This window comes from Equus caballus, chromosome 15, assembly GCF_041296265.1.
Source record: "Equus caballus isolate H_3958 breed thoroughbred chromosome 15, TB-T2T, whole genome shotgun sequence".
NCBI classification, from domain to species: domain Eukaryota; kingdom Metazoa; phylum Chordata; class Mammalia; order Perissodactyla; family Equidae; genus Equus; species Equus caballus.
Window position 1 is genome coordinate 27,123,294 of NC_091698.1, and position 12,250 is coordinate 27,135,543.

The window sequence follows — 12,250 nt, forward strand, 5'->3', positions numbered from 1 at the left end:
GCCTGCCCCCTCCCTTTCCCAGGGTCTTCAGTAAAGTGTACAGTGGGTGCTGGGTGAATAGTCTTCAACGTTAGTGCTCACGAATTACCTAAGCTCGTCACCTAGTTTGTATCTGCCAGGTGAGCCTTGCTGGGGAGGCTAGACAAAAGCAGGTAGCACACTCTCTCGGTGAATTTATATTCATGCTGGGAGACGAGCCAGTGTTCAACTGTGAAGACGTTGGAGAGGAAGGCAGAGTCCTGGTGTCTCTGGTCAGGTCCCGGGAAGCGGAGTCTGAGAGGCGGTTTCTCTGCAGGTTTCCTGGGGAGTGCTCTCAGGAACCACACCCTGGAGGGAGGGCGGGAGAGCAGCAGCTTCACAGAGAGAGAAGCTGAGGGGAAAAGCAAATGCACGAAGCCACAGCCACCTGCCGGGGCCTCTGGAACTGGGGTGACCCTTTAGAGTTGTGCTAGTTGAAGCAAGGGGTCCAGCCCTTTGGACCCCAGCATCGGCTAGTTATCAGATGAAGGCTGCACTTGGAGAGGGAGTGTGACCTCTGGTGACCACTCCCTCCTTCCAAGGTTGATGCCCAGAGAGGGACTCAGCTCAGGGCCCCCAGCCAGCAGCAGTGCCCAGCCCCTGGGGATGAGAGCCTCGGTCGTGAAAGCATCGTGCCCAGATTGCCCACCACAGTGGGCTTTCCTCGGCAGTCTGGGGAGGATGGCGTAATGCACAGCCTGGCTGACCACGGGCAGGAGCAGGGTGCCAAGGCACTGCCCTACCTCTGAGGTCTGGCCTCGGTTGTGTGTCCCCAGACTGGATGGCACTGGTGGAGAGGGTACTGTCCCACTGCCCCTGTTCATATCATGCTCTCTTCACATTCCAAATTCCCAGCTTATGGCCCTCAGACTCAAGGAGCATTCAAGTCAGGTGAGTTGAGTCAGGTGGGGACCTGCCCCCTGGCAGGTTGTTTGAGGCTCTGTGCGCGGTGCCAAGGACTGCTGGTGCTCTCAGATGGCTGGAAGTTAAGGTGCTGACCTGGAAATGACGTGAGGATCACGGACAGGGTCCGAGTTCTTGTTGTTCAGCTGACTGTACCTTCGAGTGCCTTCAAGTCCTTTCTCTTTCCTACACTGGCCCTGCCCCAGAGGGGCATGCTGTGACCACTGGGAGTGAGGGGCGAAAGGAGCAGGTCTCTCACACGTGGAGGTGGACAAAGTAGGTGATTTTAAGTCACAGAGACCTGGGGAAGTTGCTTGACCCCTCTGAGCTTGGTTTCCTCATCTGTAAAATGGCAGTAATGACAATATCCTTCTACCATGTGGACTTGTGAGGATTAAATGGTATTTACTTAATGTGGAGTGGTAAAGGTTTACTACTATTATTCCGTAGGAATGACCCAGTAACCTGTTTTTTCTCTTCCTAGCTGTTGACATGGCCTCCAGAAACTTCTTTGGGAGCCTTTGGTCTCCTGTGGGATCTCAGCGTGGATGGGCTCTTCTGTCAGTCCGGTCAGTACTGGGATGCGGGGTGGAGACTTGTGCCCTGAGTACCCAAGCTGGAGAGCTGATATAGTTCCCAGCTCTGGGGCCCTCTGGAGCCTGGCATGCAGGAGAGGTGCTAGTGGGGAAATTACCTCACCGGGATGTGAGACATCAGGCCATCTTTGGCTCTTGTGCCGGTGTTAGCAAAAAGCTGAGCCAACAGGCTCCTTGGCCTCTTGATCTGGCCTCAGATCTGTGTCACCGTGGCCAGGTCCAGGGTGACCTCACAGACTCTTGGGATCCTACAACAGTCTGGAAGGTGGGTTCTCTGTATTTAAGGGGCCAGCTTGCCTCTGAGCTCTTCCTGAAAGCCCCAGTTTGTTTGGGAGGGTTCCCGGAGCATCTGCATCAGATCAGGGGAGCTCCTTGGGTTGGAGTCACCAAGGGGGAGGGCCCTGAAGCTGTGCCCCCACCAGCAGCCCTCCTTGGTTCCTCGGGTGTCAGCAGAGCCTCTAAGTTTGGGCTGGGCTGAAATGAGAGCCTTGAGTCTGTGCCTTGGTCCTGACATTTAAGGGGTGCATTTAAGTCATCCTTATACGTTAAGATGTTCAGAGTTCCACAGAAGCAATTAATTTGCCCCTTAGTGCCTGTACCCTTCGCAGGCTGTCATCATTTGGTACCTGAACCTAGACACCTTGGCACCAAAAGATATCATGTAACCAGTTGAAAGTTGCTTACAGCAGAGGGTGAGAGGGATTCACAGGTGTCCAGACCCGGCCTTTTCCTGCTGGCTGTGATCTGCCCACCCTCCCACTAAAACACCAAAGCACATGGCTCTGAAGGTCAAGGTTATAGACAATGATGCACCATTAACCGCCCCCCTGCCCTTGAATTTCTGCTTTGTGTCTTCCCTACTTCAGGAGTTGGCTGAGCTGGGGGCCATCTGTCAAATTAGAGCATTCCAGACTCCTCCTGCTTCCCCCTCCCCCATACCCCACACCCACGCCTGGGACCCATCTAACTGAGGTCTTCTGAATAGCACCAGTCTTGATGTCCTCTCCCTTTTCATAACCTCTGCCCCTGCAGACTGGGCTGCCCTTTCTCCAGCCTCTGAGGCCGCCTCTGCGGCATGCCTGCCCTTTCGGGGAACAGAGGCCTCCCTTGTCCCGCTCTTCTCCTCTGTGCAATGGTATGTGTCTCCTCCTGCAGAGACAAAGGGGACGTCCCACTCATCTTTGCTTCTTGGCACATTGTCCCTGATTCCCTCTCCATCAGGAGGGGCCAGGAACCTGCTTCTGAGTTCCCAGTCAGGGACTCCAGAGCGTTTCTCATGGCATCACCTAAGAGCCCAGCCTGGGGTTCTCTTTCCCTCCTGTTAGAATAGAGGCTGGCCTAGAGAATTGCACACCCAAGGTCAGGATCTTGACTAATTCAGGAAAAGTCAAAGGTCCACAAAAGAAGTGAAAGCAGGGACTCAAACAGATATTTGTACACCCGTGTTCACAGCAGCATTAGTCACAATAGCCATAAGGTGGAAGTAATCCAGATGTCCACTGATGGATGAATGGATAAACAAAATATGGTATACACATGGAATTAAATGTTATTTGGCGTTAAAAAGGAAGGAAATTCTGATACCTGCTGTAACTTGGATGAACCTTGAGGACATTATGCTAAATTAAATAAGCCAGACACAGAAGAACAAAAGCTATGTGATTCTGTCTATATGAAGTACGTAGACCAGTCAGATTCATAGAGACACAAAGGAGAATGGTGGTTGCCAGGGACCAGGGGGAGGGGGAATGGAGAGCTGTTGTTTAACGGGTACAGAGTTTCAGTCTGGGATGATGAAGAGGTTCTGAAAATGGATAGTGGTGACTGTTGCACAACAATGTGAATATGCTTAACACTACTGAACTGTACACATCTTAAAATGGTTAAGGTGGCCAATTTTATGTTACATGTTTTTCACCATAATTTTTTTAAAAGCCAAGTCCAGAGCCAAGAGCCAGGTCCCAGGAGAGAATCTACCAGAAGCTGGACCAGAAAATCAGCATCCAGTTCAGGAAGCATTTGTAAGGTTAAATTAGACCCAGGATTGATATGAAAGGAAGTCATGCTCCTTAGGATCTGTCAACAGGTTGAGGTGCTCTGAGTGTCCTTGTCCTCGGCAGGGAGCACAGCGTCTGACGCAGAACCATGGGCCTGCCTTCCCTCCCATTTGCATCTGTGACTGGTGTGTGTGTTTTCAAGTTGCCTGGCCTTTCTCTTGTAAAATGGGGAAGATTTGTCTGTGTGTCAGTTTCCATCCTTTCCTGGAGTGTGTGGTGACTGGTGGTAATTCCCAGACTGACCTGGGAAGGGTCTTATACAATTGCCTTTATCCCGCTTACTCCTGAGTAAGGGGAGAGCCAAGGCAGGGCCTGGGATGCAGGCTTCAGAGTGTGCTCCAGGTGCCTGGGGCTCACGGCTGAGGAGCCTAGGAGTATTGGGATGTGGTGGGAATTATTCTCCTGGATTGAGAAGCAGCACACGTCACCCGTTAAAAGCTCCTTGGTGAGCCTGGAGAATGGGATATCCTGGAACACTGGCATTCTTTGTTGCAGGCAGTGTTTATTCATTGATTCAGCAAACATACATTGAATGCCTCCTGTATTCAGGCACCTCACTAGATGGCAGAGGGAGATACAGGGATGAATGAGATGTGGTTCCTGCCCTCAGAAGACTGATAGCCATGTGGGAGGGAATGAAAGACGCAATTACAGTGGGATTTAGAAAGGAGGCAGTGGCACAACTGGGAGTTTCCAAGAGAGGGAAATTACTTCTAGCTAGATGGGGTTGGCAGGGGGGAAGGCAGGAATAGGGAGTAGCTTTGTAGAAGAGGAGGCAGTTGATCCAGCTCTCAAAAGATACGTAGTGCAGGGATTGCAAACTCAGTTTCCTACAGGGACCAGCTGGGATCGTACCCGGGCTAAAGAGGCTGGCAGGTCCCGTATTGCCAGATCTCTCCATTTGCAAGAGAAGCTGTGTTTTAGTGAGGATCTACTTTGACTATAAGTAACAAATACCCAAGTAAGAGAGGTTTATCTCAGACAACAAGAAATCCAGAAGCAGGTCCATGGCCTGTGCAGCAGATCAGCAGGATCAGGGCTCTGGCTTAGCTTCTGTGTCTCCCTTCTCACTACTTCCCCCCAAGGTTGCAAAGTAGCTGCCATAGCTCCAAGCACCATCATGTTTTCTTAAAACAACAGTATTCAAGGTGGAGGATAAGAGATCTGCTCTTCTCATACTTTTCTCTTTTTATCAGGACATTCTTTCCATTTTGTTTCATTAGACAGAACAGGGTCACAGTCTTTAGAGGACACTTGCCGTGTTTTCTGACTGTCTGGTGCCCTTTGAACAGCATGGCTGTGTCTGAAGAATTTTCAGCCTCATGAATCCTACCCCTCAGGGTAGAATCCAGGAGATTCACTTTTCCAGCCTCCTTTCAAATACTTGAATTTTCAGTTTGGGAATGTCCGCTTAGTTCTTTATTTTTTTTTTAATAGATTCTATTTCTCTACTGGGATTTCTTATTTGTTCATTCAATATGAGCATATTTTCCTTTACTACCTTGGGCATAGTTATAATAGTTGCTTTAAAATCTTTTTATGTAATTCTAACATCTGAGTCATCTAATTCATTACATGGAAAACTAAGTATGAAAGTGAACATTTATTTAGAATGAACAAAGAAATCATACCAAATATTGAGCCTTGGGTGGTTCAGGTCCCTTTCTCCTATATCTCTTTAGGATATTTTCCAGAAATGTTTGTGTAGAAGTACCTGCTGATTGCCACCTGGCCTCCCTGCCTAACCTAGAACACTCACAGGGGGCCGTGCAGGCGAGGGGCCCTGGCACTGAAGCTTCATTAGCTTTATGGTCAGTTGGCTTCTGACATGTAAGAAAACTGTTTTCTGCTCAAACTGCCAGAGCCTGTTTCTGTTTCGTGTGGCTCAGAGTTCTGACCGTTCCAGTAGTCACCCTTGACCAGGCCCTGCAAAGATAATTGGGATGACGTGGTTCATCCGCTGGGGTGGACCCACTTTCCCTGCACAGTCACTGGGACAAAACCCGGGCTCCCTTACCAGGGAAGAAGGGAAACATGGCGCTTGGACAGGCAGCCAGCAGAATCTGCCATATGCAGTATATGGACATTTACGTGAAGTCTCTTGGTAACTAATTCAGCTAAAAAACAAAACCCAAAAACCTCCCACTGTGAACCCATCTGCAGACTATATTTCACTGTAGATGGAATATAGCTCCACTGGTTTGCAACCAGGGGATAAGATTTGGATGTGGAGAGATACGAGGTAAGCAGGGAGCAGTGGGAACAAAGACGAGAGTAGGGAGACTGGGGCATCCTTAAAGGGGGCAAAGTAGGAGATAAGCTGGAACTTTTGGGGCCAGATCTTGGAGGACAGTGGGGGCCCTTGCAGGCACAGTGAAGTATTTGGCAAGACTGGGACAGAATTGTTGTCGTTCACATACCATATAATTCACTCATTTAAAGTATATAATTCAATATGATTCATAGAGCTGTTCAACCATCTCCACTATCTAGTCCTAGAACATTGTCATCACCCCAAAAAGAGAAACCTTATACCCATCAGGAGTCACTTCCCACTCTCCACTCTTCCTAGCCCCTGGCAATCCCTAATCTTATGTTCTGTCTCCATGGAGTTGCTTATTCTGGACATTTCATATAAATGGAATTATAGAATATGTGACCTTTTGTGACTGGCTTCTTAGCATAATGTTTTCAAGGTTCGTGCATGTTGTAGCATGTATTAGTACTTCATTCCTTTTTGTGGCTGAATAATATTCCATTGTAAGGATATACCACATTTTATCCATTCACCAGTTGATAGACACTTGGGTTGTTTCCACTTTTTGGCTATTGTGAATGATACTGCTATGAACATTTGAATTCAAGTGTTTATGGGGACATATGTTTTCAGTTCTCTTAAATATATACTTAAGAGTGGAATCGCTGGGTCATATGTTGACTCTATGTTTAACTTTTTGAGAGACTGCCAAACTGTTTTCTGAGGTGGCTGCATCATTTTACATTCCCACCAGCAATGTATGAGGGTTCCAATTTCTTCACATCCTTGCCAACATTTGTTATTGTCCATCTCTTGACAGTTGCCAGACTAGTGGGTGTGAAGTGGTATCTCATTGTGGTTTGGATTTGCATTTCTTTAATGACTAAGGATGTTGAGCATCTGTTCATGTACTTATTGGCCGTTTGTATATCTTCTTTGGAGAAACATCTATTCAAATACTTTGCCCATTTCTTGATTGGGTTATTTGGTTTTTTTTGTTGAGTTGCAAGAGTTCTTTATATACTCTGGATACTAGACTTTTACCAGATATGTGATTTGCAAATATTTCCTCACGCTGTGTGAGTTATCTTTTCATTCTCTTAATAGTGGCCTTTGATGCACAAAGGTTTTTAATTTTTATAAAGTCTAATTAATTTTTTTCTATTGTTGCTTGTGCTTTTGGTGTCAAAACACCATTGCCTAGTCCAAGGTCATGAAGATTTTCCCTTATGTTTTCTTCTGAGAGTTCTATAGTTTTGGTTCTTGCATTCAGGTCTTTGATTCTTTTTGAGTTGATTTTTGTATATGGTGTGAGGTAGGGACCCAGCTTCATTCTTTTTCATGTGGATATTCAGTTTCCCAGCACTGAATTTGTCAAAAAGACTGTTCTTCCCCCATGGAGTTGTCTTGGCACCCTTGTCGAAAATCAGTTGACATAGATGTATGAGTTTATTTCTGGACTCTCAATTGTATTCCTTGATTTATATTATATATCTATCCTTATGCCAGTACACCAAATTTGTGATTACTGTAGCTTGTAGTAAGTCTTGAAATTTGGAAGTATGAGTTCTCCAACTTTGCGGTTTTCAAAATTGTTTTGGCTATTCTGGGTCCCTTGTATTACCATATTAATTTTAGGATTGGCTTGTCAGTCTCTGCAAAAATTATAGCTGGGGTTTTGATAGTAATTGTGTTGAATCTGTAAATACCTTTGACTGTTACTGCCTTCTTAATAATGTTGAGTCTTCCAATCTATGAACATGAGATATCTTTCCATTTATTTAGATTTTCTTTAATTTCTTTCACTCATGTTTTGTAATTTTTAGTGTACAAGTCTTTTGTTAAGTGTATTCCTAAATATTTTATTGTTTTTGATGCTATTATGAATGGAATTGTTTTCTTCATTTTCATTTCAGATTGTTCCCTGCTAGTGTGTAGAAATACAGCAGATTTTTATATATTGACCTTGTATCCTACAACCTTGCTGAAGTCGTTTATTAGCTCTAATCATTTTTTTTATGGCACAATTTGGTTTTGAAAGCAAACATATTCTTGTGCAACGAATTGCTTGAAAGAAATGACCTCATGTTTCTTTAACAGCCATGCTTTGGCTGTGCCAATGTAGGCCTGGCCAGTAACCCAGTGCCAATCATGCTGAGGGGGCAGCAGGGCCTGGAGAGAAGGCGCTCCATCAGGGAGATGGAAACACTGCAGAAAAGGAAGAAAACACGCCTGGGTCCTTTCCCGTTAGCTTCCAGGACAGTGTAGTTCATTCTTACCTATCCCTTCCATTCCCTGCCAACTTCTACAATATTTGTGTAGGAGAGGGAGAATATAATAAAATAAAATGGCCCTGTCCAGTACATTCTTTGGATGCTTTTTAAGTGGGTGAGAAATTCAGCTCTCAGAACAAATCAGTTTCATTTTCATGAACATGTCTTTGGATGCTTTGTTCTTCCTCACTTGGTCACTGTGCTTTTCACTCTGTCCCCAGAGCTCCAGTGTCGTGGTCGTTGGGGCTTTGGGGCTCTCTTGGACAGGCCCCTGTTTTGTGGGTCACTTTCTTTTCTGTCACTGCTTGCTTGCGTTCTCTCTCCTTTCTCCTTCTGTACCTTCCTTCCTTCCTCCCTCCCAGATAATATTTATAAGATCGCTTCTTGTAAAAAGAATAAAACCAAAAAAAGACTAATAATGTCACTAGCCAGATAACCCTTTTTTTTTTAAGTATTCTATATACCAAGTGCAGAAAATTCAAATACCAGAGAAAGGTACCAAATGAAAACTGAAAGCCTTTCTCCCACCCTCACTCCCCGGTGAGTTCCTCTCCCCAAAGGCTCATTATTAACAGTTTCTGGTGATTCGTTCCAGGCAGAAAATTAATGCACAGTCCACAGAATACATGTTTTTGTATTTATGGATTTATTCACACCGTATTTCTTCTGTCACTTTGGTATTCATCTGAAATTACCTCCCGATACTCTTCGCGGAGTTTCCCAGTTCTCTCCCCTGGATGTCGGGAGAGGCGACAGCGTACACAGCACAAGTCAGGCAGGGTTTTCTGGATGAGGGGTCTCCAGAGTAGAGGCTCCTAGAGGTGGGATGAGCCACCACAGTGCAGAAAGAAAACATTAACACTTATATTTATGTTTTAGCTCATCTTTTTTTAGAAAGCACTTTTATTGAGGTATAATTGGCATACATTAACCTGTACACATTTAAAGTGTACAGTTGATACACTGGACATGTGTATATACCCATAAAACTGTCTCCACAGTCAAGATAATAGTGTCCATTGCCCTCAAAGTTTTCTTGTCACTCTGTAATTAATTCATCTCCTTCACCCCTTTTGTCTCTAGGAAACCACTGACCTACTTTCTATCACTACAGATTAGTTTGCATTTTCTAGAATTTTATATAAATGGAATCATGCAGTAGGTACTGTTTTTTGTGTCTGACTTCTTTCACTCAGCATAATTATTTTGAAATTATCCATATTGTTGTGTATCTCAGTAGTTTATTCCATTTCATAGCCGAGTAGTATTCTTTTTTTTTTTTTAAAGATTGGCTCTGAGCTAACATCTGTTGCCAGTATTTGTTTTTTTCTTCTTCTTCTCCCCAAAGCCCCCCATACTTAGTTGTATATTCTAGTTGTAGGTCCTCCTAGTTGTGCTATGAGGGGACACCACCTCAACATGGCTTGATGAGTGGTGCCGTGTCTGTGTCCAGGATCCAAACCGGTGAAACCCTGGGCTTCCGAAGCAGAGCGCACTAATTTAACCACTCGGCCACGGGCCCGGCCTGGCCCAGAGAAGTATTCTGTTGTATGGATGTACTACAGTTTGTTTATCTAGTCACCCTATCGATGGGCATTTTGGTTGTTTTCACTTTGGGGGCTATCAAAATAAAGCTGCTGTAAACATTCTTATGCAAGGCTTTGTGTGGACATCTGCTTTCTTTCCCCTTGAGGTAAATATCTACAAGTGGATGGGCTGGGTCATGTCGTAAATGTATGCTTAAGTTTTTAAGATATTGCCAAACTGTTTTCTAAAGTGGTTGTACCATTTCCCGCCAGCAGAGTAGGAGAGTTCTAGTTGCTCCACAGCCTCCCCACCATTTGCAATAGTCAGTGTTTTTAATAGGTATGTAGTGGTAGCTCATTGTGGTTTTAATTTGCATTTCCCTAAAGACTGATGATCAGCTTATTTGCCATCTGTATATCTTCTTTAGTGAAGTGTCTGTTTAGGTCTTTTTGTCCATTTTTTTTACTGAGTTGTCTTCTTATTGAATTGTAGGAGTTCTTTATATATTCTAGTTACAGTTCTTTGTCAGATACATGTTTTGCAAATCTTCCCCAATCTGTGGCTTTCCTTTTCATTTGCATGACAGTATCTTTTGAAGAACAAAAGTTTTTGTATTTTAGTGAGGTACAATTTATTGATATTTTATAGTTTGTGCTTTTAGTGTCATATTTAAGAAATATTTGTGAAACCCAGGTCACTGAGATCTTTTCCTGTTTTCTTCTAGAAGTTTTTTTTTTTTTTTTTTTTTTTTTAAAGATTTTATTTTTTCCTTTTTCTCCCCAAAGCCCCCCGGTACATAGTTGTATATTCTTCGTTGTGGGTCCTTCTAGTTGTGGCATGTGGGACGCTGCCTCAGCGTGGTTTGGTGAGCAGTGCCATGTCCGCGCCCAGGATTCGAACCAACGAAACACTGGGCCGCCTGCAGCGGAGTGCGCGAACTTAACCGCTCGGCCACGGGGCCAGCCCCTCTTCTAGAAGTTTTATACTTTAGTTTTATAATTTATCATTTTTATAATTAAAATAAGTTTTATAATTTATAGTTAGCTTTACTTTTAGGTCAATGATTCATTTCAAGTTAATTTTTGTTTACGGTGTAAGATAAGGTTAATTTCTTTACACATGGCTATCTACTTGTTCCAACACCATTTTTTGAAAAGATTATCCTTTCTGAATTGAATTATCTTGACACCTTTATCAGAAATCAATTGATCATATATGTGTGGGTCTATTTCTGGACTCTGTTGTGTTTCATTGATTTATATGTCTAAGTTTACCCCCACTGTCTTGGTTACTGTAGCTTTATAAGTGTTGAATTCAGATAGTTTAAATCCTTCAACTTTGTTCTTTTTCAAAATTGTTTTGGCTCTTCTGGGTCCTTAGCATTTTCATATAAATTCTAGAATGAGCTTGTCGTTTTCCACCAAAAAAAATCCTGCTGGAGTCTTTATTGGGATTGCACTGAATCTTAGATCAATTTGGGGCAAATTGATACTCTTAACAATATTAAATCCTCCAATCCATGAACATGGGTGTCTTTCCATTTATTTAGATCTTCTTTAGTTTCTTTCAACATTTCAATGTACAAGTCTTAGAATTCTTTTGCTAAGTTTATTCCTAAGTATTTTATTCTTTTTGATGCTATTGTAAATGGAATTTTTTTCTTAATTTCATTTTTAAATTGTTAATTGCTAGTGTATTGATAGACAATTGATATTTGTGTATTGACCTTGTATCCTATAACCTTGATAAACTCCTACTTTGCTGAGAATTTTTATGAGGAATGGATGTTGGATTCTGAAATTATTAGATAATTTTTCTTCTTTAGTCTCTTAATATGATGAATTACACTGATTGATTTTTTAATGTTTATTCATTCATCTTTGCATTCTGGAATAAATCCTACTTGGTCATGATGTATTAATTTGTTAAATATTGTTGGATTCAATTTGCTAATTTTTTTTTTTAAGATTTTATTTTTCCTTTTTCTCCCCAAAGCCCCCTGGTACATAGTTGTATATTTCTAGTTGTGGCATGTGGGATGCCGCCTCAGCATGGCTCAAGTGGTGCCATGTCCACGCCCAGGACTTGACCTGGCGAAATCCTGAACCGCCAAAGTGGAGCACACGAACTTAACCACTTGACCCAAATTTTTGTTGCCAACCCTTACATTTATGTTCATGAATGATACTAGTCTGTAGTTTTCTCTTTCTAGTTTTGGTATCAGGATAATGCTGGCTTCATAGAATGTGTTAAGAAGTATTCCCTCATCCTCAATTTTCTGGAAGAGTTTGTGTAGATTGGTATTATTTCTTCCTTAAATGTTTGGTGAAATTAGCCATTAAAGCCATCTGGGTCTTGAGTTTTCTTTGTGGGGAGATTTTTAACTACAAATCTGATTTTTTAAACTAGATAAATGGCTATTTATACATTCTGTTTCTTCTTGAGTGAGCTTTGTTGTGTCAATTTCATCTAAGTTGTCTGATTTATTGGCACAGATTTGTTCACTATATTCCTTTATTATTTTTAATGTCTGTTGCATTGTTATGATGACCTCTCACTCTGATATTGGTAATTTGTGTTTCTGTCTTCCTCCTGACCAGTCACGTTAGAGGTTTATCA

At 43.2% G+C, this 12,250-nt stretch overlaps 1 protein-coding gene across 3 annotated transcripts in view; it reads left to right on the top strand.

Annotated features, from left to right (window-relative positions):
• The window catches only part of FAM178B (family with sequence similarity 178 member B), a 101,027-nt gene that overhangs the window by 33,354 nt on the left and 55,423 nt on the right, over nt 1–12,250 (top strand). For all 3 annotated transcript variants that reach the window (XM_023618627.2, XM_023618629.2, XM_023618628.2), the window contains exon 8: nt 1,406–1,490. In XM_023618627.2, coding sequence (XP_023474395.1) covers nt 1,406–1,490 — 85 coding nt within the window. The remainder of the gene's footprint in view (nt 1–1,405; nt 1,491–12,250) is intronic.